At 48.7% G+C, this 27,865-nt stretch overlaps 1 protein-coding gene across 2 annotated transcripts in view; it reads left to right on the top strand.

Moving 5' to 3' along the window:
- The window catches only part of Rph3a (rabphilin 3A), a 114,773-nt gene that overhangs the window by 62,602 nt on the left and 24,306 nt on the right, over nucleotides 1-27,865 (top strand). For both annotated transcript variants that reach the window (XM_045131973.1, XM_045131972.1), the window contains exons 6-10: nucleotides 18,246-18,375; nucleotides 19,666-19,752; nucleotides 22,228-22,393; nucleotides 24,344-24,382; nucleotides 24,480-24,632. In XM_045131973.1, the coding sequence (XP_044987908.1) occupies nucleotides 18,246-18,375; nucleotides 19,666-19,752; nucleotides 22,228-22,393; nucleotides 24,344-24,382; nucleotides 24,480-24,632 (575 nt within the window). The remainder of the gene's footprint in view (nucleotides 1-18,245; nucleotides 18,376-19,665; nucleotides 19,753-22,227; nucleotides 22,394-24,343; nucleotides 24,383-24,479; nucleotides 24,633-27,865) is intronic.

A 27,865-nucleotide genomic window follows, 5' to 3' on the forward strand; every position in this document is an offset into this window, starting at 1 on the left:
CTCTTTCTCTCTCTGTTGCTCTCAAATAAATAAATAAGTAAATAATAAACAAAAAATACCTTTAAAAAATAATAAGGGAGAGTGATTGAGGAAGATACCTGACATCAACCTCTGGCATCCATGTGTATGCACACACACACATGCATATGTACCTGCATGTACATATGTGCCTACACACATACAAACATGCATATATACATGCACGTACACCACACACACTCACAAAAAAAATAAATTAAGGAAGGAAGGGTTTATCTTTACTCATAGGTTGCTGGGCTGCCTCTATAGGTGGAGTCAAGGAGGTCCCTGGGGCCTCAGCATATCTAGACTTTAGTGCTCTAGATCGGGGTGGTTTGCCTTCTCCATAGGCGGACACATTCTGTCACCAACTTGGCGGAGGTGGGGGCAGGTGCAGAGTGTAGTGGTGAGAGCTGGGATCCCCAAGTCAAGGTCCAGCCATCATCTTTTCCTATGTGATCTCACGGGAGGCACTTTATGCCCTGCCTCAGTTTCCTCGCATGAAAACCAAGGGTAACATTGGCACATATTTCCTGTTGACTGCTAGAATGCAGAGGATGTTGCACAGAGCACATATCCAGTACATGATACCAACTATTTAACGAGCTTATTTTTAAAAGAGCAGGCTCGTTTTCCACACAAGCTAAAGCCTCCAGTTGACACCTGTGCCCCAGACTCCAGTTTGGCAGGCCTCGGAATCCCCAGCATCCCCTGGCTCCCCCAGAAAGAGATTTGAGAGGCTTCCAGGGAAACTGGGCCAATTCCATACTGACAGAACGCCCCTTTGCTGAGAAGGCATGTTTTCTGCCTGGCTTCCCAGAATAGGGAGGGCAGCCCCGGAAGAGTCTAGATGGGGGTTTTTCCTCCACCTGTCCGGCGGGCAGCCAGCCCTGACTGGCAGCATTGCCAGAGGCAAGCCCAGTGCTATTCGTGTCCCATCAGCCCTGGCCTGACCTCGCTCCTGTTCCGCCTGCACCTCCCTGGGAGGGGATCAGAGTGAAGTCAAATGAAAGCCAGGTAGAGTTTCAGGCAATGGGGAAGATGCTAGATTTGGCTGCCATGTTGGCACCGACTGCAGAATCTGAAGCTCTCCGTGAGCAAAGATTCAGACCCCCATTTCCCTGCTCACATGATGGACAGTATGACTTTCAGGAACCTTTCTGCTAAGCGGTGTCTGGTGAAGGACCCACACTGTGTGGTTAGCTGTGCTGTCTGAGAAAATGGGACACATTTTTAAAATTTCATTTTAGGGCTGGTGAGATGGCTTAGTGGTTAAACACTTGCCTGTGAAGCCTAAGGACCCTGGTTCAAGGCTCAGTTTCCCAGCACCCATGTAAGCCAGATGCACAAGGGGGCACATGCATCTGGAGTTAGTTTGCAGTGGCTGGAGGCCCTGGCGTGCCCACTGTCTCTCTATCTATCTGCCTCTTTCTCTCTCTGTCTGTCTGTCACTCTCAAATAAATAAACATCTCATTTTATTAGCATGTGTGTGTGTGTGTGTGTGTGTGTGCACGCACACACGCATGCCAGCGTCTCTTGCCATTGCAAATGAAACGCTGCTAGACACTTGTGCTAATTTTGTATCAGGCTTTACATGGTGGCTGGGGAATTGAACCTGGGCTGGCCGACTTTGCAAGCAAGTGCCTTTATAACTGCCAAGTCATCTCCCCAGCCTCCAAATGGGATCCTTTTAAGTGTGTTCAGCCTGTGGGTGTACCTGTTTGCTTCTGGGTCCTGACAGCAGCTCTGCCGCCTGGGAGATGATCACTGTTAATAAATAGGAAAAGTGACCACCATGATGGGCTCCACTGTATGTCCAAGTGTCAAGACCTGATTTGATTTGATTTCACTTCATTTTATTTGTTCAAGACAGAGTTTCATGTACTCCAGGCTCGCTTCAACCTCACCTTGTAACCAAGAAGGACCTTGAACTCTAGATCCTCCAGCCTCTACCTCCCAAATGCTGGGACTATAGGATCTACCATCACACCTGGTTTACGCGGTGCTGGGAATCAGACACTGGGCCTTTGTGCACACTGAGCAAACACTCTATCAAAGGAGCTGCATCCCCAGCTCCAAGCCCTGCATTTTTTTAAAAAATATTTTATTTTTTATTTTTCTTAATTTGAGAAAGAGAGAAATAGGCAAGGAGAGAGAGATTGGGCGCACCAGGGCCTCTAGCCACTGCAAACAAACTCCAGATGCATGAGCCCCCTTGTGCATCTGGCTTACATGGATCCTAGGGAATCAAGCCTGGGTCCTTTGGCTTTGCAGGCAAGTGCCTTAACCACTAAGCCATCTCTCCGGCCCTTCTTTTCTTTTTTTTTTTAAGTATTTTATTTTGAGCCCTGCATTTTTAAAAAAAATTATTTCATTTTTAGAGGAAGCAAGAGAGACAGAAAAAATTGACACGCCAGAGCTTCAGCCACTGCCATTAAACTCCAGATGCCTAGTGGACATGTGCAACCTTGCACTTACCTCATTTTTGTGCATCTGGCTTACAGGGGATCTAGAGAATCAAACATGGGTCCTTAGGCTGCACAGGCAAGAGTCTTAACCACTAAGATATCTCCCCAGCCCTGAGCCTTGCACTTTAAAACTTCACTTGAATTAACTGTTCCTCTGACCCTCTGACCCTTTCATGTGTGTGCTAGCCCATGTCCTTTCTGCAGATGAGGAAACTGAGGCTTAGAGAGCAAAGGTTATAGGCAGCCTGGGTTCCCATTCCCCTCTGGTGGACTTTCTAAATGTGCTCTTAACACTGAGGTGTCTTTCCTAAAGGACAGCCTAAATTCCCTCATCCTACCGACCTGATTTTTTTTCCTTGTGTATAGTGTTCATGGGCTTGTACACGTTTGTATGTAGAGACTAGAGCATCTTCCTCAGTTGCTCTCCATCTGTGTGTGTGTGTGTGTGTGTGTGTGTGTGTGTGTGTGTGACAGGGTCTCTCATTGAACCTAGGGTTCACTGATCCTGTTAGACTAGTGATGCAGGACTGAGATTTTGGTGAGAATTAAAACTCCAACCCAAACACTTATTCATGTTTAGCAAGGAATTGAAAACTGTAGACACAGCCAGGTGTGGTGGTGCACACCTTTAATCCCAGCACTCGGGAGGCAGAGGTAGGAGGATTGTTGTGAGTCTGAGGCCACCCTGAGACTACATAGTGAATTCCAGGTCAGCCTGGACTAGAGCGAGACCCTACTTCAAAAAAAAAAAAAAAACTGAAAGAAAAAAGAAAGAAAATTGTAGACACAAACAGTAAATTATGAGATTTATTTTGGGGAGAATTAAGAGGAAAGGCAACACAGGAAAGTGTCCAAAAGAAGTTCTCCCCACATAGGGAAATGTCTCTCTCCAGAGAAGAAGCCTCTGGGGAAAGGAAGAGAAGAGAAGACACACACACACACACACACACACACACACACTCATGTCTCAGGCAGGAAGTTGTTGCAGAGAAGTTGATGCCTTCAACCACCTTTGATGAGATCTAATCAGACACTAGTTCGAGTCTGCCAGGGCAGGCAAGGTGAACCCATGTTTCTGTGAGTCCAGGCCTTAGCTAAGTACTAAGTAAAAGCCACCTTGCTTCTAATCCATATGACTAGCTAGCCAGCAAGCCCTGGAGATCCTCCTGTCCCCACTTCCTAACACTGGAATTACAGGCTTCAGCTGCCATGCCCAGCATTTTAAGTGGGTGCTTGGCAGCACTTAACTGACCAAACCATCTCTCCAGCTCCTGGGCCTGAAATCATTAAGAGGCAAAGGGCGTAGTTTGGGAGCTGTGGTTGGACTCTTCCATTCCAGTTAGCCTATCCCTTCAGAGCTACTGGAGTTGGTCCCTGTAGTAGGCAGCTTCAGGTTGCTGGGATGAGCTTCCAGACAAGACACAGTTATGGGAGGAAGGGAACTTATTGAAGCTTATAGATCAAGGAGAAGTTCCATAATGGCAGAAGAAGTTGACCTCCCTTTCACAGATCCAAGCAGGGAGAAAAGCCAAAAAACAACCACCACCAGCACTCACAAGCACACATCCAGAACTCTGGGCAAAGCTCAAGCACTTTGCTTATCTTTAGACTGGAATTCCAAATCTACTTCCACACCCTAAGGCTGGACCCTAGGATCCTCCCAAGGGTACCAAATTACAAGCTTGAATGAAACTCCTGAATCAACTGGGGGAGCATCCACTTAAACTACCACAGTCCCCATACTGCTGAGGGCTCCAGAGGAGAAAGAACTCAGAACTCCCTGGAGGCCCTGTCCCCCTGGGAAGTCTGCTAGACTTAGTGTCCCAGGGAGGGCCAGGCCAGGCCACAGCCAGTGCTCCTTTCTCCTGTATCCACTCTGCTGCCCCCAGAGGAGAGTCATCAGGTGGGTCCAACCTACGGTCTGTGGACCACATGCAACTGAGGACAGCTATGAATGTGGCCTGCCACAAAATCATAACCTTACTTAAAATAGTATATGACTTTTTATATGTGTGTGTGTGTGTGTGTGTGTGTGTGTATAATTTTATGTATTTACTTGAGAAAGAATGAAAGAAAAAGAGCGGGAGGGAGAGAATGGGCAGGTCAGAGCCTCTAGCCACTGCCAAACGAACTCCAGATGCATGGGCCACACAGTGCCTCTGGTTTTATATGGGCCCTGGGGAATCAAGCCTGGGTCATTTTGTTTTGTAGGCAAGTACTTTAACACAAAGACATCTCTCTAGCTCCATATGTGACTTTTTTAAAGCACTCAGTTTTGTGGCTCTTGACATAAACATTGCAGATGACAACATTGTATCACAATATCAGGAGGGTGGAATTTGTGAGTAGGACTGAGAAGAGCTATAAATACAGGGGAGACGAAGCATGGTTATACTTTCTTTCGTGTGTGTGTGTGTGTGTGTGTGTGTGTGTGTGTGCACTACAGTAGTGTCAGTCCTGGCCTCCCACCTTGTTTTGAGGCAGAATTTCTGCGTATTTGTCAGGCTAACTGGCCTGTGAACTTCTGAAGGATTACATAGGAATTCAGAGGTTACAGACACTCACTACAGCATCAGCTTTATTTAGATTCTGGGGATCTGACTTGGGTACTCACACTTATGGGGCAAGCAGTTTATCCACTGATCTATCTCCCCAGACCCATGGCTGGATTACCTGGCATATGGAATGAGACCTAGACTTTTCCCGAGGGGAGGCTGTTTCCTATCCTTGGATCCCACAGGGTGCCTCTTTGGTCTCCAAAGATGATAGAAAGCAATGCCTTCCTTCCCTACACATACCACTGTTCTTCTCTTGAGGAGATGGGACCTTCCCTCCTCCAAAATAGAACAGGGTAGAAAGGATGCCCTTGTCCGCCAGACCTGGCTATGAAAACACACAGCAGCTGCCACTATCACACTCTTGAGATCCAGCCATAAAGGAGCCAGGGTTGGTCTACTGAATAATAATATTGAATACTGATGGGGGAGAGGGAGCATGTGAAGAGGACAGGCACAGATCCTGAATCGTCTGGTCTAGCATAGTCCCTCCACCAGCTGCACCACAGCTAAGTGAGCAGCCCGGATAACACCCCAGGGAGCAGAAAACCTGCCCAGCAGAGCCTTGCCTGAATTCTTACCCTCTAGAACCAGGGATGTATATCACACTGTTGCTGAAAGTCACTACATTTTGGGTTGCATAGCCACAGATAACCGAGACCACCTGGCTGGAGTCAGTTTCCACATTCTCGCATACAATGCAAGAATTCTAATAGAGAAAAATCTGACACATCCAGGCATGGAAACAAACCCAAAGCCCCCTCTCTGCATGAAGAGGGGGTGTGATCCAAGGAGGCAGTTGAGTGAGCTTCTCTCTAGTTGTCATCTCTCTATCTCCATGATGAATAGAGGAGGGCTGGAGTGAGGGACTGGGGACAGAAGAGCAGGGAAGGAACTCTGACTGGTCCAGTTTGCCCTGGGCTTCTGCTCCTTGTCCAATCAGCTTGGCCAGAGGGGCCAGGTCATAGAAACAGGGCTATAGAGACACATGAATTATCCATGATAATTTCAGAGTACACTGTCTGGAATTAAATATTTGCCTACAAAATTAGCTTGCATCCCCACTTCCACCATTTGAGAGTGCCTCTGGTCTGTCAGTTAGCCCCTCTGAATCCATATTATATTTCTTCCTATCTGGAGCCTCTCACGGAATTTGTATACACATCCTTCCTCAAGGAGCTGGCAGCTGGGTGGCTTCTATTCGAGGTCAGCTTCCCTGAACAGATGGGCTCTGAAAAGTCATTAGGATCTGTCATTAACAGTGGCGTCCAGACACAGTGATGGAGGAGGGAGGCAGAGAGCCGAGAGATGTGGGAGACCTGTGGTGCAGAATTAGTTGCACACATCATCTCCCCACCTGGGCTCCATTAAACCCCATTTATTTATTACAGAATTTTCCCAAAATATAGACAGGGAGAAATGGGTGGTCAGGTGAGCAGACATTTTCCTGTGAATGAACAAGGACAAAAAGAGCCAAGCCATACTCATCCTTCCTAAGTGAATCCTGCCCCCTTTGACCTTAATATCTGGCATTTTCTAGATGGGCTACAGAGAACCTTTTTTTTTTTAACTTATGTTTGTGGTGTGGTGTATGCAGATGCATGTGGCCCATGTGCACACATGCAGAGGCTGAGGAGAACATCAGGCGCCCTCCTCCATCACTCTTCCACCTGCTTCCTTGAGATGGAGAGATGCATTTTATTGTTGTCATGCTTTGTTTTCCAGTCAAATTGCCTGACTAGTGAGCCCCAGTGATTATCCTGTCTCTGCTTCCCTCAGGCTTAGAATTACAGGCATGCATGGCCATGTCCAGATCCTTACTTGGGTGCTGGGGCTGAACCCATGCTCTGTTCTTCATGTTTGTACAGCAAACCCTTCTACCCACTGAACCACCTCTCAGCTCCACTGTAGGCGTCTTTATGTATCTGTGCTCACTTTAAAGAAGAAGTTCACAGATTTCATCAGGCTTGGTAGGACTCTGCACCCCGATACTAAGAAGTCCTGAGTCATGCCTGTTTCCCCCAGGGATTGGCCCAGTGCTTTCCAGTATGCATCCAGCTTTAGCACAGTGTGGTGGTGCATCCTGTAATCCCAGCACTTGGGAGGCTGAGGAAGGAAGATCTAAGTCCAAGGCCAGCCTAGGCTACATAGTTAGAATATGCATCAAAAAAATGGAATCTGTTTGCACAAAATGTAAATGCAAGTTTTCTGAATTCCTTAATTACCCCAGTGCCTGCCACCAAGAGGAGTGCAAAGTACTCATAGAATGAATGGAACATGGTGGACTGTACATCTGACTGACTAAGCCTTTCATTAAGTCTTTTCACCCTTGAGGTGTTCCTAGCCCTCTCTGTAAAGTGGGAAGTCCAGGCAGGTGGTTCCCAATTCTCACTAGCCCAGAGCTTGTTAATCTCAATACTTTATGCATTTGAGGGTCATGATGCTTAGGCAAGGGCTGTGCTGTTCACTGCAAGATGTTCAACAATGTCCCTGGTCTCTACCTACCATATGCTTGTAAGGCAATTCCTTACCAGCTGTGACAACCAAAAAAGCTGTCTCCAGACCCTGCCCAGTGTCCCCTGTGGGACAAAGTCATCCTCAGTTTAAGAGGGAGTCAGGTAGTTTTGTTAGGTAGTTTAGTGACTGGGCCCCTGAAAGTAACAAGCAGGAACGTCTCTGGGCTTGCCCTTACAGTCTGCACTTTTGCTAGAGATCGGAGAGAGGGCTTCTCCTTATCACTTGCCTACAGGAGTTCCCTGGATCTGTTTTTCCACATTTGAAACCTGCATTGGTCTCAAGGAAGGTCTCCTTTCCTAGAATTCAAACTTAATCCTGAGTTTGTGGTAGGTCAAGCTTAGATCCCCGAACTTGGTGTCATGGCTGGCCTCTTCCTAAGCCAGCCTCTAGCCCAGACCAATCAGCTCTCCTGAGCCCAAAGGTAGTGCCCACCACAATAAGGTTATAAATATATCTACCAGAGGAGAACAAGTTCTCTGCACTGCATGACCGTCACTCCTAACCCTCCAGGTTCTGGAGAGCTCCCCCTTGTTTCGGCCTGGCGGGGCAAAGACATAGGAGAAACTCCTGGCCCCTCTCCTACATGGGCAGGAGTTCATTGCACCCCATCTTCTTTTCTCTCTAACTCCCTTTCCACGTTTCTTCAAAGCCCACCACATGGGCTGTCAGACCACATGGATGTATTCATTTTCCTTCCCTTGGCTCTGTACCTCCCTCAATAAATAGAATTTAATAATTATCCTTCTCAGTTTGGTTTGCCCAAACCTTTGGTTAAATACAAACACAAATCAGGGTTTGGGGTTCGAGGACTCTATGCCCTGTGACAAGCTGAGAACTATTTTCTATGTCCTTTAAAAAAAAATACTATTTATTGCTATAGTTTCTTTTTAAAATTTTTTAAAATGTATTTATTTGCAAACAGAGAGAGAAAGAGAGAAGAGATATAGACAGGGAGAATGAGCATGCCAGAGTCTCTAACCACTGCAAATGAACTCCAGACACATGTGTCACTGTGCATCTGGATTTACATGGGTACTGAGGAATCGATCCCAGGTCATTAGGCTTTGCAGGAAAGGGCCTTTTCCACTGAGCCATCTCTCCAGTCCTCCTATGTCCTCTTTTGCTGGTTCTTTATAAAGAGAAAAGAGCCAGGAATGTTCCTGTAACATGTTGGGGAATTATCATACCAGACTGACCTCATATGTCATTCCATGCCAGCACTGTGTTCAGCAGTCCACATAGAGGCAGAAATGTCCTCAGCCACAACTCTATGCAGCAGAACACATTATCACCATTCTCATTTTACAGATGGGAAACTGAGGCACAGAGAGACTAAGAAACATGCCCAGGATCACACAATGAATCAGTGATGGGACTAGGATTAGAAGCCCAAGCTGAGCCCTATTCTGTGTTTCCACAGAGAAAAAACACTATCTCCCAGGACTGTGCGGGGGACTTTCAGATGCATTCTCTTTCCTTCCATCCTCAAGATGTCCTCACTGAGAAAAAGTCTCTTTGCTGCAGCTCAGTGAGGTCAAGCCAGTCTCCCGGTGAACACGGCCTTTCTATGGCCACACCAGAATTTGAACTTGAACGTCTTTCACGCTATCCTGATGTCCTTGGGGAGTGCAGGTGGGACAGGCAATCAGCAGATGGTGGTGGCAGGGCCTGGGCGCAGTCAGTCATTTACAGGTGTCTCAGATATTCATCAGGTTAATGGATTGAGCCTTGCCTACAGGCCTCGTCATCAAACTCTCTCAGCTCTCTTGTCAGGACATTCAGGACAGACAAGGGGATTCAAAGGAGTCACTCACTGCCCTAAGCACTGAATGAGACAAGGACTTCTTCCCGCTCTGAACTGGCTACCAGTGCCACTTTCAGGCTGGGTGCCCCTGGGCAAGTGATTGCCTCTGGACGTCTCAGTGTCCCAATCTCCAAAGCAGGGGTGGACAGCAGATCCGATCTCATGGGTTGTTGATTGTTCAAAGACAACGTGCACGGAGCACTTAGCCCAGTCCTCGCCAACAACAGCAAAGGCTTCGATTTTACTGGACTTCAAATCACAAGCCCTTCATTTGGTGTTGATCTGTCTTCTCTCTTGGCTCCCTTATCTCCACAGGTTGGAGGGACCCCTCCCCGGGCAGGAGTCCCTTCCCTAATACAACCCTGGGGGGGAATGGAAACTGTGTGCCCCCCTCAGGCGGGGACAGTGACAGAGCACAGGGAGAACTGACGAGCCTGCCATGCGCACGTCTGTGCGCTCAGTCACTTAAGGACAGGCTCCTGGGAGACAGCATCAGAGCCTGGGGCCGGCCTCGTCAGAGCAGCCATCTCTCGCTCACAGCAGATGGTCCACCCCGGCTTCTGATAGCACGAAGCATAATAAAACTCCACGCTAATATCCCCCACTTGGCAATGAGGATGCAGCGAAGAGTGAGAGGCAGCTTTTGGGAATTGAGGGGGCGGAGAAGGGGAGAGAGGGAGAAGTGGAGACACCACCATCAGGTCTCCCATTCTGCCGCATTGTAAGTCGTTGTAGGATCAGGGCTACTTCCTGCTGGCTTTGGCGCCCAGCTGTTGGTAGAGTCTTGGTTTTTAGCTATTTTCCCTACTGATCTGGGGACCTGTACGTAGGCCCATACCTAGGCAAGTAGGGCATCTTTTGGGGCTCTGCAACTTGCCACACTTCCTGGCGCAGCAGTAACCCATTCATCTCCCAGACACCACGGGACACTGAGACAGCGCTGACTAGTAGCTCAAATGGTGACTGGAGGCTGGAATGATTCACAAGTCTCAGCTTTACAAACAGCCTTCTCTGTTGGCCTCCAGACTCCATCTGCAGGAGGAAGCAGATTGGGGCTGGGCTCCTGGCCAGAACCCAGTGTGCATGGACTGGACATATGTGTGAAAGCACGTTCTTGCACATAGATTCTGATCTTATATAGTCTTACAGGCCTGGGCATGCGTTTTCGTGCATGGGCGCATGCCCTGTCCAGTGTGTGTTTAGGAGTGGACACTTGAGTCTTATAAATGTCTAGTGATGGTGGCTGCTTGCAGAGCTTGGGAGCCAGGTTTCACTGGAAGATAACAGCATCCTGCTTACACAGAAACCTGTGAGCGCAGGGAATCGTAAGAGCTACAGATTTCCCAGGGGGACTAATTAACAGCCACCATGAGTAGTCACCAAGTTCCAGCATTTTATAAACACAGTTTATCTCGGCACAGCCACAGGAGGGAAGGACTTGATTTTGCCCAAGTTACAGACAAAGAAACTGAGGTTCTGAAAGAGAGTAACTCTCCTGGTGCCACAGAGCGGGGAAGGGACAAAAGTCAGATATGGTGTCCAGGCATATGCATAGGAGGTTGGTTGTATGTGTGTGGGGTGGGTGCGTGTAAATGTATGCAGGTGTCTGTGTGCAGGTGTGTGTGTGTGAGCCAAAGAACACTAAAGTTCTTGGGGTTGGAGAAGACATGGAAAAGCACCCCCACACACAGCCTCTGGGAAGAATGAAGCCTGCTGACATCTTGGCTTTGTTCCAGTGAAGTGTGTTCAGAACCATTAAGATCATAAATTCACGTGGACTCTCCTCACTAAGTCTGCAGCCATGTGCTTGCAGCAGCAGCGGAGTGAGGGTGGGCTGATCCCTGACCCCTCAAGAGCTGCAGACAGTAGGGTTGCCTAATGCTCCCGGTGGGCTCTTTTGCCACCATTTGGGCCCAGCTCATCATTTCAAAGGACTGATCCTGAGACCTGCCTCGGTCTCCCTGGAATTCCCCTGCTCTTAGCCCCCTGAGCCTCCATTCAGATACCCACGCCTTGTCTCCGAAAGGGAGTATCCTCTCTATAAACACTGGTGATTAATCTCCCATCTTCCTATCTGCCAAACTCTGCCCAGCCAGCCCACGAGCTATGCTAAGCATCTATGCCTCAGGCCCTTTGCCTATCCTAGTCTCTCATGGATGTCTCTGCTGACTGCTCTCATCCTTCTAGTAGGTTCTCCCAGCTGCCCATTCTAGTCTTCAGAACTATTCTGCATGCAATCCTGAGGATCCTGGTGCTTTTGTTTTTGTTTTTGGTGTGGACGCATGTATGGGTTATGTGTGTGGTGTGCATGCATATGCTTGTGCATGCGTGGAGAAGCCATAGGTTGATGTTGAGCATCTTCCTCGGTCTCTCTCCACCTGACTATTTTTTTTTTAAATAATCTCACACTGACCCTAGAGCTCACTGATTTGCCTAGACTAGCTGGCCAGAAAGTCCTGGGATCCTTCCGTCTCCCACTTCCTGGCAGTGAGGTTACAGGTGCACGCCTAGCATTTTTGTGTGTGTTCTGAGGATCCAAACACAGGTCCTCATGCTGGAGTCATAAGCACTTATCCACGGAGCCATCTGCCCAGCCCCTGTGTGCTTATTTAAACAGCGCCCATGTCCCTCACAAGTAAGGCAGACCTCCCTCCTCCTGCTTGCCTTTGGCTCCTCACAGTCTATCGCGTGCACAGCACGTGTCTCCTAAGCATTTGCCACCCAAGGAACGTGCCTGCATGTGGATGTCAGTGTCAGACTAGTGGGAATCCACACACCCCCACCTCCAGGGGCCAAGGGCTGATGCCCAGGGGAGCAAATGAAGAGGTATGGTCTCCCTGGTGCTCCTGGGCAAATGCTGGGGAATGGGGAGGTGCCCACCCAACTTCACAGAGTAGCCAACAGTCCCCTGTAGCACCAGACTGGTGATGGATGTGTCCTGGACATGAGCAGTCTTCGTAAAGTTAATCGGGTATGTAAAGACACAATTGGAGTGGCAGCTACTTACAGCGCTCAGCTCACCTGGCGCTTAGGGGTGGGACTTCTACAGACCATAAATCAGGCTGTTGGTGTAGGGTGGAGACTCATTTTCTGTACCAAGGGCAGAAGGGACATCTGGTGGTTGTAGCCCTAAGGCCTGAGGTCCCTAGGTACTGCCCACTCAGGTTAGCTTGTGTAGCCCCATATACCATAAGCTGGCCAGAAGAGATCCAGAGAATCATGGTCATTCAAAGCCACTGCCAAGCTAAGAATGATCCAAACCTTTTCACAACAGTCTGCGAAGCTTCAACATTAAAGCACCTTTCTCCCCAGTAAAGGCAGTGGCATGTTCGTAGTAAGACAGTTAAAAAAGCAGAGGGGAATTGTCATAACTGGGCTCTTACTTGGTTGGGGGGTAGAGACAGAAACATTAAAGAAAGGAAGTAGGGGCTGGAGAGATGGCTTAGTGGCTAAGGGGCTTGCCTGTGAAACCAAAGGACCCACGTTCGATTCCCCAGGACCCATGTAAGCCAGATGCACAAGGGGGCGCATGTGTCTGGAGTTCGTTTGCAGTTGCTGGAGGCCCTGGTGTGACCATTCTTTCTGTGTCTGTCTCGCTTCTCTCTGTTTCTGTCTGCTTGCAAATAAACAAATAAAATAAAAATGTCAAAAAAAATTCAAAAGTTTTTCAAAAAAACATTTCAAAAAAAGAAAGGAATAAAGGCTACCAATATCCCACTGCTTAGCAGTAATCACCGACAATGTTTTGAGGTATTACCTTTTTCTTCCCTTTTCTGTGGGCATGCAACAAAGATATCCAGATAAACTGCCAACCTCAAATTTCACATTTGGCCACAATTCTACATCAGCATTTTGAGCTTAACAGCCCTCCATGCTTGAATCCCAGCATCCGGACTTATATGCCTAGCTCAGCCTGGACCATCTCCATGGTGGAGTCAGGGCCTGAACACTGGTGCTTGATTCTATGCCACGTGATTGACAAGCAGTGAGGGACGCGCAATCTCCCGCCTGCTCAAAGAGCTCTCCTGCCGAGACAGAGAAGAGTACATATTTCTTCTAGGGTGAAGGAGGGAAGGAGGTGGACTGCTTTATTATCAGGAAACAAACCCATTGGTAACTTATGGTCTTCCATGACACAGGTCTGATTTCATCTCCTTCCATTTTCTTTCTGAGTTTGAAATCTTTGACTGCAGGAGGCCTTTCATGTTGGGAAACCAGCATTTGGGGCAGCAGGGAGGGTGCCTGGGAGACCTGCTGCCCACTCAGCTCTAGGCACAGAGCTCTAAACCTGCCTCACACCATCTTCCTGTCTGCTCTGTGCTGAGGGCTCGGGCCTGCGGGCCGCTCTCTGCCTCTCAGAGCCACTCATGAGGCTGGCCCGGGACAAGGGTGTGAATGAAGTCTGCACGACTGAGCTGAGTAAGGCCTGGCGTTCTGACAGAGAAGTGAGAATGTGGCTTTGCAAGTACCGGGCACATCGACACCGTGTTGTCCAAGAAGAGGGAGAAAGAAAGACCTTTGGTTTCCTTAGCAGAGCACGCTGCTGTTTAGACTTTGGCCACCGGTTCTCCTTCTGAGCAAAGCTCAGAGAACAAGATGCCAGTTCAGGCTGGGTGGTCTCTGCAAGTCTCTCGCCTTCTCTGTGCTTTGGAACCCTGGTGATAGAGTGATGTTTTAGTTTGAATCTGAAATGTCCCCACAGGCTCATGTCCTGAATGCTTGTCGCCAGCTGGAGGCGCTGTTGCGTAAGGCGAGACTATTTGGGCAGTGCACCTAGCTGGAGGGAATGGCTTTGCAAGGGTGGGCCTTTGAAGCCTCCTGCTCCGCCCCTGGCTCCGTTTGGCTGTCTGCTTCCTGGTCCGCTGTGATGTCGGTAGCCTCTGTCACATGCTCCCTCCACCGTGGACAAGGCATGACAGACTGAAATCCCATGAAGCCATGAACCAAAATAATTCTTTCCACCCTCAAGTTACTTCTGTCAGATAGTCTGTCATGGAAAAGTGAAATTAACTGATACAAGTGAGGAAAACAGACTTTTTCTGGCTGGGCCAGTGGATGAGGAAGAAAATAGGTGGGAACAAGACTGCCAAGGAGAAAACAGTCACCGTGCACTTCCCGCCCCTTGTCCCTTTCCTCCCCGTCTGCCCTCATTATCCCACATCTGTCATGTGGTTCCTCGGCATTGTTGAAGTTTATCTTCTCTAGCCAAGTTCATTTTCTAAACCCTGACACCAGCTTTGCAAAGGAAATTGAATCCAAAATCCCAAACCAACAAAAGAGAGAACACAGGCACGCTCAGACGAGATAAGCATGGGACCCCTCAGGCTCTCCCGCCATCCCTCCCCTAACCCCCCTCTCCAAACCGGCTCTGTGAAATCCTGGGTGCCAAGCAATATAATATGACAACCGCTAAAGTAGCTCAGTGCCTATTAGTCTGCAGATGAAACAGAGGCGCAGAGACCCCAGGGCTAAAATCCCAGCACTCGGGAGGCAGAGGTAAGAGGATGGCTGTGAGTTCAAGGCCACCTGAGACTACATAGTGCATCCCAGGTCAGCCTGAGCTAGAGTGAGGCCCTACCTCAAAAAAAACAAAAAACAAAACAAAACCTAGGTGTCTGGATTGAGGGGTTTGGTTTGGCAGGTTGACTGGTTAGTTTTGTTATTTTGAGGCAGGATTTTCCTATATATGCCAAGCTGACCTCAAACTCCTTATGTAGCTGAGGATGACCTTGAACTCCTGATCCTCTTACACCATCCCCTGAGAGCTCAGAGGACAGGTATGTGCCACCATGCCCAGTTTATGTGGTGCTAGGGATCCAAACCCAGGGCTTTCACCTACCTCCTGAGCCACATACTCAGTTCACAATGGTAGTCATCCAATGAGTATATTTTGCACCTGAGACAGTATGGAGTCCTGAGGTCTGGCCTGGCTGGAAGGATTTGCTCAGTAAAATGGACGTTGGAATGCTGGCCTTCTGTCTGCCCCATAGTGATGCAGGATTTTGAGGTTCAGAAAGGGTCTCCCAGAATTTATAAATCTCAAGTTTTGTGTTCTGTCCTACCTTAATAAAGATGGACTCAGGAAAGACAAATTATGAATTATTATTAAGTTTATTGAGGAGAAAAATCACAAATTGTGTAGTTTACTTAAGGGAGATTGGGATTGAGGAAGGAAAGATGAAACAGAGTCATAAACACGTGGGAAGTAGGGATCTAGGAGCTCGTGCAGGAAAACAGGAGAAACCGGCGTGGCACCTGCCCTGTGTTTTTAGAGAAGTTAAGGGGGACTAATGGTGAGGCTCAAGGAAAAATGAGAGAGCAGATACCAAAGCAGAGACCAAGAGATTCAGAAGAGAAATGAGTAATGAGGAGAATTACACTCATGGTTACCCTGAGTTTAAAGGAATTGCACGGGTAGCAAGGCAAGGGCTGGTGAGAGCACTCTTGTGGTAGACCCGGGGAGCAGGAAAAATACGCATGGCAGATTAGAGACCAGAGGAAAATCGTGCATGTAAGCAAAGAGAGAAGTTACTCCAAGCTAGAAAGCAGAGACAAGCAGAACAGCTATCCAAACCAAGAAACAGTTTTATGCTCTTCCCCCCCTTGCCACCCAGCCAGGCTGGGTTGGGGGAAGCCTGACTGAACATGTATCCTTGTGGCCCCAATGAAGGGAGGTAGGCAGGTGGAGCAGAGAAGCAGGACTGAGCTGAGCTGAGCTGAGTGGGGTACAGTTCGGGTCATGAAGAAGACGGGAGCCTTTATTAGCCAAGAGGAAGACCCCCATTGGTTGGTATACGGGGGGTGGATCTCTGAACCAGGGCCATCTGTCTAGGTAGCGTGCTAGCTTGGGTAGCAGAGGGACTGTAGATCAGTCTCAATCAGACATGAGTTCCATTTTTGTGGTGGCATCTCATGGTTCTCTTTGTGCCTCAATCCCTATCTGAAACTGCCTTTGAAAAAGCTAGTTTTCTCTTATCCTCCTTCATTAGTAAGTGCTCTTCCACCCAAAGATACGGCCTTCCTAGGAGTTCCAAGACTACAGATGGTAGCCTGCCCAATTACTGCCTCCCCACGAGCCCATAGAAAGTTTCCAAGGAGTCTGGGCTGCAGAGCTGGTTCAGTAGGTAAGAGTGCTTCTCACACAAGCAGGAGGACCTAGCAGGGCCTGAGACTGCCCCAGCTTGGTTCTCCAGCACTTGCTTAAACATCTGGGCATGGCCACACGTGCATAAACCCCAGACCTGTGGGGAGCAGAGACAAGAGAATCACTGGGGCTCATCAGCGGTAAGCTCTGGAATGAGTGAGAGACTTCATCTCATGGAAATGATGAACGCACAGATGAGCGATGAACGGGGAGAGACCCAGTATTCTCCTCTGGTTTCTGCATGCCTCGTGCGGTGCCACACATCTGAACACCTATGAGTATACCACATACACACTCATGTACTACATGCTGCACACATGCACACTACACATACACACACCAAATAGTGTACACATGGGCAGCAGGGCCTCTTGCTGCCGCAAAGGAATACCAAACACATGCTCCTCTTTGTGTATCTGGCTTTCTGTGGGTCCTGGGGAATTGAATCCTGGCCATCAGGCCTTGCTAGCAAGCACCTTTAACAGCTGAGCCATCTCCCCAGCCCTCTACCTTTTTTATTTTTTATTTTGAGGTAGAGTTTGACACTGAATCTGGAGTTTACCTATTTGTCTAAACAAGCTAGCTAGCAAACCCCAAGGATCCCTGGCCTCCACCTCCAGAGTGCTGGGATTACAGGTGGGTGAGCCTTCACGCCCACCTGACATTTCCACGGATGCCGGGGTCTAGACTCAGGTCCTCATGCTGACATGCCAAGCACTCTGCCCACTGAACCGTCTCCCCTGGGTTTTTTCTTGGAGGGGTGGGACAAGATCTCATTCTATAAACCCAGAACTCAACACGCAGCCTATCTGGCCTGGGACTCACAGCAATCCTCCTGCCTCTGCCTCCCAAGTACTGGGATTGGAGGTATGAGCCACCACACCCACTGGGACAGTAAGTCTTTGTTTGAGGAGAGGATGCCAAAGGGGTCGAAGTGGTTAATGAACGAAGCACCTGAGGTCAAATGGTATAGCTCATGGAAGGAAAACGTACTCCTCACAGCTTCATTATCCAGCATGTGGCCTGGACCCACAACATCAGCAGGAACTCTTCAGAACTTTCTAGAAATGTAGCACCAGGAGGCCCCAGTCTCAGACTTGGCATTTTATTTATTTTATTTTCTTAAACTATTTACCTATTCGCAAGTGGTGGGGAAGACAGAGAATGAGCACACCAGGGCCTCCAGCCACTGAAAATGAACTCCAGATGCATGCACCACTTTGTGCGTCTGAGTTACATGGGTCCTGGGGAATCAAACCCAGGTTGTAAGGCTTTGCAGGCATCTGATTTACATGGGTCCTGGGGAATCAAACCCAGGTTGTAAGGCTTTGCAGGCAAGCGCAAAGCCCAAGCCTGGCATTTGAGAACTTGCATTTTAACAGGCACCTGTGAGGGGATGAGTGTGCAAGCATCAGCCCAAGATGCCCGTCAGGATGTCCCAGTGTGGGCGTGTGTCACAGTTAGAAAACAGGCCCAGAGCTTTGAAGGCTGCTCCTCTGGAGGAGGTCATGTGAGACAGAAAGGACCTTAACCTGAAGTCACAGCACGGAGGGACACTGGGGACCATGACTTCGGGTGGGCCCTGAAGGGTAGTAAAGGCTTGTGGGCCTTTTCCTGGGTAAGGCGCCACAGCCACCATCAGACCCTACTCTGGGAGGTGATGACTATCACACTGGCACCAAGGGACACTGGTGTGCCCTGGCCGTGCAGGTCCTCACCAGTCTTTCTCTGCCTCCAGGCGCCTGGTGGACCGCCTAGAGAACATGAGGAAGAACGTGGCCGGGGACGGCGTGAGCCGCTGCATCCTGTGCGGAGAGCAACTGGGCATGCTCGGCTCGGCCTGCGTCGTGTGTGAGGACTGTAAGAAGGTACCAGCCCCACGAGCCCCCTGCCCTGCTCGACATCTACACAGCCTGGGGAAGGGGAGGCGGTTCTAAAAGGTGAGGTGTGGTGGCTCCGAAGGGCAGTTGGGAGGATGTGAAATTTCAGGATGCTCCCACAGCCAACTGTCCCCCAAGTTCTTCCTGATCTTGGTTCCTCCCCCTGGAAGCCACTCCAGTCCTCCTGTGGCCTTAGAGCTGAGCTCCATGCTGCGCATCAGCTATGGTAGAGTCTATGAGAATCTTGGTCATGAGTTAAACGTGGTCTGGAGACTGTGCCTGGCACGTGTGTATGCACAGGGTGTGTGAATGCTTTCGGCATTCTTTTACTTTGGGGTATGGAACAAGAGGCTTAGAAAGCGTCTCTCGGGCCAGGTTACAACTCCTTGGGCTTCAAGAGAACTCATTCCTGAAAGGAAGCCTCCTAAGCCCTTGTCATCCTCCTGCCACCCCCCCAACTATGCAACTGCTGCCCCAGGTCTTCCTGGCCACACAAGGGAACTAGGTGACCCACCCAGCTGGAGGAGCCCATGCTGCCACTGGGCATCTCCCACTCTGCGCTCCGCTTAGCCTATAGAATGGGATACTGGGGAGAGCGGATCCATCCTGGAAAACACATCTGCCACCAACAATCTGACGGGATATTTCGTGCCCTTGTAGGTTTTCCGATTTGTTCTGGCTGCAAGGAAGCAGCCCACAGTGCAATGCCCCACCACGCTGTCCCAGTGGCTACCCCACATATCTTCTCGGGGAGCTGACTTCTAGTCAGGGTCAAGATGGTCTCAAGTCCCTTCAAGAAAGAAAGAATTAATGATGCTATATTGGTCTTTCATTTTTTTTGTCATTTGTTTGTTTTGTTTTGTTTTTCGAGGTAGAGTCTCACTCTAGTCCAGGCTGACCTGGAATTCACTATGTAGTCTCAGGGAGGCCTCGAACTCACAGCAATCCTCCTACCTCTGCCTCCCGAGTGCTGGGATTAAAGGCGTGTGCCACCATGCCCGTCTGGCCTTTCATTTTTCACACATTGTGCCCATGGGTCTCTGTGTGACTGGTGAGAAAATTTCTTCCTGGTTCCTTGTAAAAGGATCAAGGTCTTACAATTGGAAGCAAGACTCCAAGCACACAGTTACACAGTTATTCTAACTGGCCTTGCTCATAAAAGGAAGAGTGTTCTAGTTCTTTCCATACACCAAGAGATCCTGGGCTCCACTGCCACTCTTCTTGGGTCATTCTCCAATGCCCGCAGCTCAGAGCAAGGCTTGCCTGTTTTGTCCACAGAATGTCTGCACTAAGTGTGGGGTGGAGACCTCCAACAACCGCCCACATCCGGTATGGCTGTGCAAAATCTGCATTGAGCAGAGAGAGGTGAGTGGTCTGATCCTTTCTCCTATCTGGGGTCAGGGGCACAGAGAAGTACTTGGAGGCTGGCAGCCTGGTTGAGTCTGGCATCTTAAGAGTTCAGTATGTGCCAGGCATGGTGGTGCATACCTTTAATCCCAGCACTCAGAAGGCAGAGGTAGGAGGATCGCCGTGAGTTCGAGGCCACCCTGAGACTCCATAGTGAATTCCAGGCCACCCTGGGCTACAGTAAGACCCTACCTCAAAAAGAGTTCAGTATGTAAGGAACCAGCTTGGGGCTGGTCATGAGACTTGGTGAATAGAATGCTTGCCTGGCATGCACCAAGCCCTTGGTTCCATCCTCAACACCACAGCATCCAAGACACCACCTCAAACCTGGCGTGGTGGTCCACTGGGGAAGTGGAGACAGGAGGATCAAAAGTTCAAGATCATCCTTAGCTACATAGCAAGTTTGCAGCCAGCCCCGGCTACATGAGCCCGGCCTCAGCAAAGGGAGGGGAGCCAGCTGGTGAGCTGGCAGGGTGAGTGTTCACATGACTCTGTCGTCTCTGTATCTGTGGCTTTTCCCTTCTGTCTCTCTTCTCTTCCCTCTTAGTTCTCCTCTCTGGCTTATATTCTCCTGACCCCATTTCTCCCTTTTTGGATTTTCTTGTCCCAACATCTTTTCTTTCTCTTTCCCTCTGCTCTACCTCTCGTCTCCGTATGTCCTGTTCCTCCCACCCACTACCTCCTTTGAAGGGTTTCCTCGCCCTCATCCTTGCTGCTTTCGTTCTCTTCCTCCTTCTCTGTATCCATCATCACTCCACACGTTTTTTTTCTTTACTCTGTACTTTGTCTCTTTCTCTCCTTAAATCTTCTTACCTTAGGTTTGCCTTATGTTACCAGTTTATCCAAGACCTTTCTTCTCCCAGTTTCTTCATCTCTCATTCCATGCTGCAGATTTTTACCTCTGGTTTAGATTTTCCAGGTTTTTCACGGCCTCCGGGCAAAAAGGCATCTGAGGAGGGTTTGATGAAGGTGTTATCTCCAAGCTCAGGGCCAGGTAGTGAAACATCAGCCATGAATGGAGATATCCCTCTGCCCCCACCAAGACCAGCAGCAACAGGGGCTCTGTTACCACTGCCAAAGACTGAATGGACATAGGGAGGGCACAGACACTCTGCACTCTCCTCCGTGTCTACACGCTCCTCTGGTGCTCTCCTTCACTGCACAGGCCTGAAGCTAAGTTACAAACAACCCCTCCACATACACACACACACACCAGGTCACACAGCAAGGTAGGAGCCAGTATGAGTTTAAAGGTAGGCAAAAGATGCCCACATACCACCCTAGGTAGGCTGTGTTTGATACATGCAGGAAGTTGTAGGAAGTAGGTGATCTTTCTCTTTTGATTTAAACCCTTCCGTGTGTGTGTGTGTGTGTGTGTGTGTGATATTGAAGTTACCTTGTCATTGCTGGAACAAAACACACAGCCAAAAACAGCTGATGGGAGAAAAGTATTTGTTTCAGCTCATAGTCTTAAGGGGAAGTTTCATTAAAGCAGGAAAGGCATGGCAGAGCAGAAGCTGACATCACATCTTCTCACATTAGCTGGGAGGTAGCAGCAAGAAGGCTGGACTAATAAACCTCAAGGTCTGCCTTCAATGACTCGCCTCCTGCAGCAAGATTACAGCTCTCAAATTGCTACCAGCTGGGAGCCAAATATTCAAAACACATGAGTCATGGGGGCATTTCATTCAAACCAGCACAGTGTATAATATGTGCATGCTCATGTGTGAGTGCAGGTGTAGGCATGCCATGACATGTGTGTGGAAGTAAGAGGGCAACCCTAGGTTTTGGTCCTTGCCTTACACCTTGCTTGAGGCAGGGTACCTAATTGTTCACATTACGCAGACTAATTTTCACATGAGCTTCTGGAGGGATTCCTCTGCAAATGATCATGCTACTGTGGCTGGCTTTATGTGGGCTGTGGGACTCCAAACTCAGGTCATCATTCTTGCACCACAAGTGCTTTACCCAATGAGCCATCTCCCAGCCTCCCCATCAACTGCTTCTTGTTTTTGAGACAGGGTCTCATGTAGCACAGGCTGGCCTTGAATTGCTAATCCTCCTGCCTCTACTTCCTAAGTGTTGGGATAACAAGTATGCACCACCTCACCCAGCTTAGAGCACCTTCTTCGCAACAACCAGTGCATGGTCACAGTTACGACACAGGAGGCCTGGCTGGTCCACTCGCCAGCTATGTGCTATTGGACCACCCCTTAACATTACCACTGTTCACCTTTCTCCACCAATGGGGGGGGAGGGGAGGCCTCCTTAGGCCATTTGTATTGAGTTTGCAGGGCTGCTGTGGGGAATAACCAGATGTGGTAGCTATTGTGTCCATATGCTGTAGGCACAGAGCAGAGATAGAAACTGGCTCATGAAAGCAGGGCCGGTTACACTTGTCTGCCAATCTCCCACACCTGCCTCCCTCACCAGGTCTGGAAGCGATCAGGAGCCTGGTTCTTTAAGGGCTTCCCCAAGCAGGTCCTACCACAGCCTATGCCTATAAAGAAGACCAAGCCCCAGCAGTCGGCCAGCGAGCCTGCAGCCCCGGAGCAGCCCATGCCCGAGCCCAAGCACACAGCTCGGGCTCCAGCTCGAGGTAGGACAATACAGCTTCCTCTTTCAACGCCAAGGCCAACTGGTCTACCTGGAGGAGGCCTGACGGTGGGCTGGTTACTACCCAGTAATTTTCTGTTCTTGCATCTAAGATTCCTTTATCCTTTCACAGCTCACCATTAATCTTTACCAAGATGGTAACACAGGGAACTCTCAAAAAACAGCTTGTAAGATGGTTTTCTATCATCCCTGTGTTGATGTGTGTGTGTGTGTGTGTGTGTGTGTGTGTGTGTGTGTGTATGTGTGTTATTTATTTGAGAGAGAGAGAGAATAGGTGCACCAGAACCTCCTGTCACTGCAAATTCCAGACACATGCACTACCTTGTGCATCTGGCTTACATGTGTACTGGAAAATTGAACCTATGTCATTAAACTGTAGACAAGTGCCTTAACCACTAAGCCATTTCTCCAGCCCCATATTTGTGGTTTTTTGAGGTGGGATCTTGCTCTAGTTCAGGCTGACCTGGAATTCAATATATAGTATCAGGTTGGCCTCAAACTCACAGTGATTCTCTTACCTCAGCCTCCCAAGTGTAGGGATTAAAGGCATGCACTACCACGCCTGAACCTGTATTGATATTTCAAAGTGAAAAAGCAGAGGAAATTGAAATTAAAATTTGTGAGGGAATTCCTCTACTTGGAGGATGTGAGGGTTTGGTGATAAGGCCTTCCTGGCCCCTGTATTTTCTCTAGCAGCTGGAAGCACATCTTGAATTACATTAATTAAAAGTTAAGTAAAAGGAGATTAGCAAAAGAAAATTATCACTTTATCACTACCATTGATAGCAGTACTATTATCCCTGTTATTATTAATTATTCAATGGTGATTAAAACAGACAAAACAGGTAGAAAACCTAAAACAATAAAATCCCCCTCAGTTTTTTGGGGTTTTTTTTGTTTGTTTGTTTTGTGTTGGTTTTTTTTGTTGTTGTTTTGTTTTGCTTTGCTTTTTCGAGGTAGGGTCTCACTCTATCTCTGGCTGACCTGGAATTCACTATGTAGTCTCAGGGTGGCCTTGAACTCATGGTGATCCTCCTACCTCTGCCTCCCGAGTGCTGGGATTAAAGGCATGTGCCACAACACCCAGCTCTAAAATCACATTTTAATTGGATGAGACCAACCATTGGACTGGCCAGATGAAGCCCGTGTGATAATCAGCTGTCCCTGGATGGTGAAGTCTGATTCAAATGGTGAGTTTGTAGCTGAATGCAATCATTGCTTCAAAAAGGAGGCCCATAGTTGGAGGGCTCAAAATTTGAGTCATCCAGCTTGGCGAGATGGCTTAGTTAAGAAACTTGTCTACAAAGCCAGAGGACCCAGGTTCAATTCCCCAGGACCCACATAAGCCAGATGCACAAGGTGGCACATGTATCTGGAGTTTGTTTGCAGTGCCTAGAGGCCTTAGTGTGCCCATTCTCATTCTCTCTCTCTCTCTCTCTCTCTTTCTCTCTCTCTCTCTCTCTCTCTCTCTTTCCTGCCTCTTTCTCTGTCCCTCAAATAAATAAATAATAATTCTAAAAATTGAGGCATCAAACAATCAGTATCACGCATAAGATGGCTTCTCAATGTATGCACCAACAAATCAAATGCATTCCTCCTGACACCATGTAAGCAATTTCTAATCCTTTCAGAGTTCCAAGTTGTCTGCTAGACTCTTCATCTTTGAGGCTCAGTGTCCTCCATTGCAGCATCCTTCCTCCTGGCCAGCTCTTGCTCCCTCTAGGCTGAAAGACAGCTCTTGTTAAGCCCAAGTGTGCTCAACATGCCTTTGTGCAAATAAGTGTGTAAATAAGCTAGCTCAGAGGGGAGGTGAGAGGGAAACAATTCTTTGAAAAAAATATACTTGGGAGGGCAGATAAGCTCCCTGTGGGCATCTAAAATAAGAACTTCCCAATATCAGCAAACAAGTGCTCCCCATTATTTCTCTCTCCAGGTGACACAGAGGACAGGAGGGGTCCAAGTCAGAAGCCAGGTGGGTTCTGCGGAGCACGCCCCACGGTGGGACAGGAGTCCTTCCACACCAGGCCCCCATCATCCTTTCTCTCTTCAATCCATGCTTTTCCTTACAGTCCCTGACCTTTCTTCTGCTCCTGGGCGAGGAAGCTATGGGCCTCCTGTACGCAGGGCCTCTGAGGCAAGAATGAGTACATCGGCCCGGGATTCAGAGGGCTGGGACCATGGCCACAGTGGGAGTGCTGGGGATGCCAGCCGGAGCCCAGCAGGTGAGAGACCAGGAAGCATCTAGATGCATCCATCAGAGTTGGGAAGCACGAGGGAAGAGTGTTGATTTTTTTTTTTTACTCGGTTTTTATTGAGCCCCTGCTGCATGCCATGTTCTGTTCCAGCTGTCCATCTAAGGTTGTGGTGGAGGAAAGAAAAGAAGTCATACCAATTCTGGCTACATATATCTGCAACTGTAATTATGGTCTCTTCTTTCTCTAACATATGTAAGAAGTACATGAATATTTGCCTTGCTCCTCCCTCAAAAATGAGAGGGAAGGTCCGTTAGCTTTGAGCAAAATAACTACAGGCTGGCCTCCAACTCACAGTGATCCTCCTTCCTCAGCCTCCCCAGTGATAGGATTATATAGGCATGTGTCACCACACTCAGCCAGGGGTCCACTCTTTGTATGCCTTTGCTAACACTTGTTATTGTCTAGTGCCTGTTTATTTTTTGAGACCTTGTAACCTATAAGTTGTGACTTTATTTATTTATTTATTTATTTATTTATTTATTTATTTATTTTAAAGCGAGAGAGAGAGAATTGGTGCACCAAGGCCTCAGCCACTGAAATTGAACTCCAGATGCTTCTGCCACCTAGTGGGCATGTGCGATCTTATGCTTGCCTCATCTTTGTGCACCTGGCTTACATGGGATCTGGAGAGTAGAACATGGGTCCTTAGGCTTCGCATGCAAGTGCCTTAACCGCTAAGCCATCTCTCCAGCCCTCATTTGTTCTTAGAGACAGTGTGTCCCTCTGTAACCTAGGTTGTCTTGGGACTCACTGAGTGGCTGATACCATTGCTACCTCCTCCAAGTTCCTGGATGGTGCCTCACGCTAAGGCACTGCTTAGCACCACCTAAACATATTAGCACCCAAGGCTCGCTCCTTGGTCTAACATCATGCACATTTCTCTCTCCATTAACTCATTTGCTTCCAACTATTTATTGAACACCCACTGTAACTGAGCTCTCCCACCTCGCTTCCCAACCCACGCTGACTCATGACTGTGTGCAGACTCTCCAAGGCTTGCTGACGTGAATGTCTAGCTAGTGACGCCAACTCATGTGGACTGAGCACCTGTTTTCCACTGGGCATGACATTAAACCCTTGGCTCGTATTATCTCATTTAGTCCCATTGACAACTCTTCTGGGGGCAGGCCTGTTTATAATCCTCTTTCCTTCATAGGTAAGACATAGAGGCTAAAGCAACGCAGCATATCTAAGGTCACACGAGGTCTAAGAACAGCTGGCAGTTTTCCCTGCAGAGCCTGCCCCTCTCACTGGCCTGCCATGACTCCCCCACAGTGGGGCCAAAGCAGTACAGTGGAAGAAATTTCCACGGGCTCCATCCTGGGACCTCAGGACCTATCTGCTCATACAGCATGGAAGCCTTTTCGGAGGTCCTCTGGGATGGATGTTATTGCCTACTGCTTACTCTGGAATGGGGGCCCCATAGAGCAGCTTGTTTGGTTGATTGGGCTCCTAACATTATTAGCACATACAGGGCTCCTTCACTAAGTATTCACCCAGCACAAGCTGTACCTCAAGCCTGGTACCAAGTGCTAGAGATAAAGCCATGGCCTTGGCCCATAAAAGCCAAGGTCCAGTAGAAGAGAAATCCACTTAGCCTGCAAATGACAAGAGGGAGTTAGGACCTTTTGTCTGCAGGGATACCAACAACAAGGACTGTGAGAACAACTCCCTGAGTTGATTGAGTGCTTACTGTGCACCAGGTGCTGTGCTAAGAATTCTAAGTGCATCACTTCATGAAACCGTCAGAGCAGTACTTCAAGCTACCTGGACCCCAGAACTTCTATTTTTTTTTAATTTTTTGTTTATTTTTATTTATTTATTTGAGAGTGACAGAGAGAGAGAAAGAGGCAGTTAGAGAGAGAGAAAATGGGTGTACCAGGGCATCTAGCCACTGCAAACAAACTCCAGATGTGTGCACCCCCTTGTGCATCTGGCTAACGTGGGTCCTGGGGAATTGAGCTTCAAACCAGGGTCCTTAGGCTTCACAGGCATGTGCTTAACCACTAAGCCATCTCTCCAACCCAACTTCTCTTTTTTTTAATATTTATTTTTATTTATTTGAGAGAGAGAAAGAGACAGAAAGAGAATAGAGAATGGGCGCACCAGGGCCTCCAGCCACTGCAAACGAACTGCAGATGCATGTACCACTTTGTTCATCTGGCTTACATGGGTTCTGGGGAATTGAACTGTTGGAACTTCTAATTCTAACTCTAATTCTGTCCAAAGAGTCTCGGAAGAGCTCCTCAAAGGAGGGAACTTCTAAAAGAGAATTATATCGGGGGGGAGAAGGAACAGCAAATTCAGTGTGTGCAAGGGGGAGGTGGTAATAACAGGGTTCCAAGGGGACATGTAGTGTGTGCAAAGGCCCAGCAATGTGGCACCCAGGGCTGACCCGGCATGCTCTGTGTGGCCCAAATCATTGAGTGGAGAGGGTGAGTAGTGATAAAGGTATCCCCCCCCCACTAAAATACCGGGTCGTGCACAACCTGTGTCACTGTAGTTCAGTAGTTCAGTGTCAAGTGCGTGCACCCCACATCTCACCAGCCCTGTGCCTCACCAGCTCTGCGCCCCCATTCTATGCACGAGGACCTGTGCCTGGGAAATAGGAATAAGCCGGGCCATTCTTACCTCATGGAGTGTTGCATTACCTTCACGTTGCTGGCACAAAGCACCGGGCCAAAAGCAGCTGACGGGAGGAAAGGGTTTATTTCAGCTTACAGACTCTCGAAGGGAAGCTCCGTGATGGCAGGGAAAATGTAGCCTGAGGAGAGCCTGGACATCACCTCCTGGCCAACATCAGGTGGACAACAGCAGCAGGAGAGTGTGCCAAACACTAGCAAAGGGGAGCTGGCTATAACACCCATATGCCCGCATCCAACAAAACACCTCCTCCAGTGAGGATCCAATCCCCACATTGCCATCAGCTGGGGATCAAGCATTCAGGACACATGAATTTACGGGGGACATCTAATTTAAGCTATCACACAGGGTGACTCAGAAGACCTGGAAAAAAAAAATGGTGCATGTACGCTGCGGGGCTAGTGCTTGCACACAGAGGGGCTTGACACACCCAGTAACTCCACCGAACAGGGCAGGTGTCAAAATAAAGAATGTGGGGCTGGAGAGATGGCTTAGCGGTTAAGCGCTTGCCTGTGAAGCCTAAGGACCCCGGTTCGAGGCTCGGTTCCCCAGGTCCC

Source organism: Jaculus jaculus, chromosome 13 (genome assembly GCF_020740685.1).
Source record: "Jaculus jaculus isolate mJacJac1 chromosome 13, mJacJac1.mat.Y.cur, whole genome shotgun sequence".
Classification (NCBI taxonomy): domain Eukaryota; kingdom Metazoa; phylum Chordata; class Mammalia; order Rodentia; family Dipodidae; genus Jaculus; species Jaculus jaculus.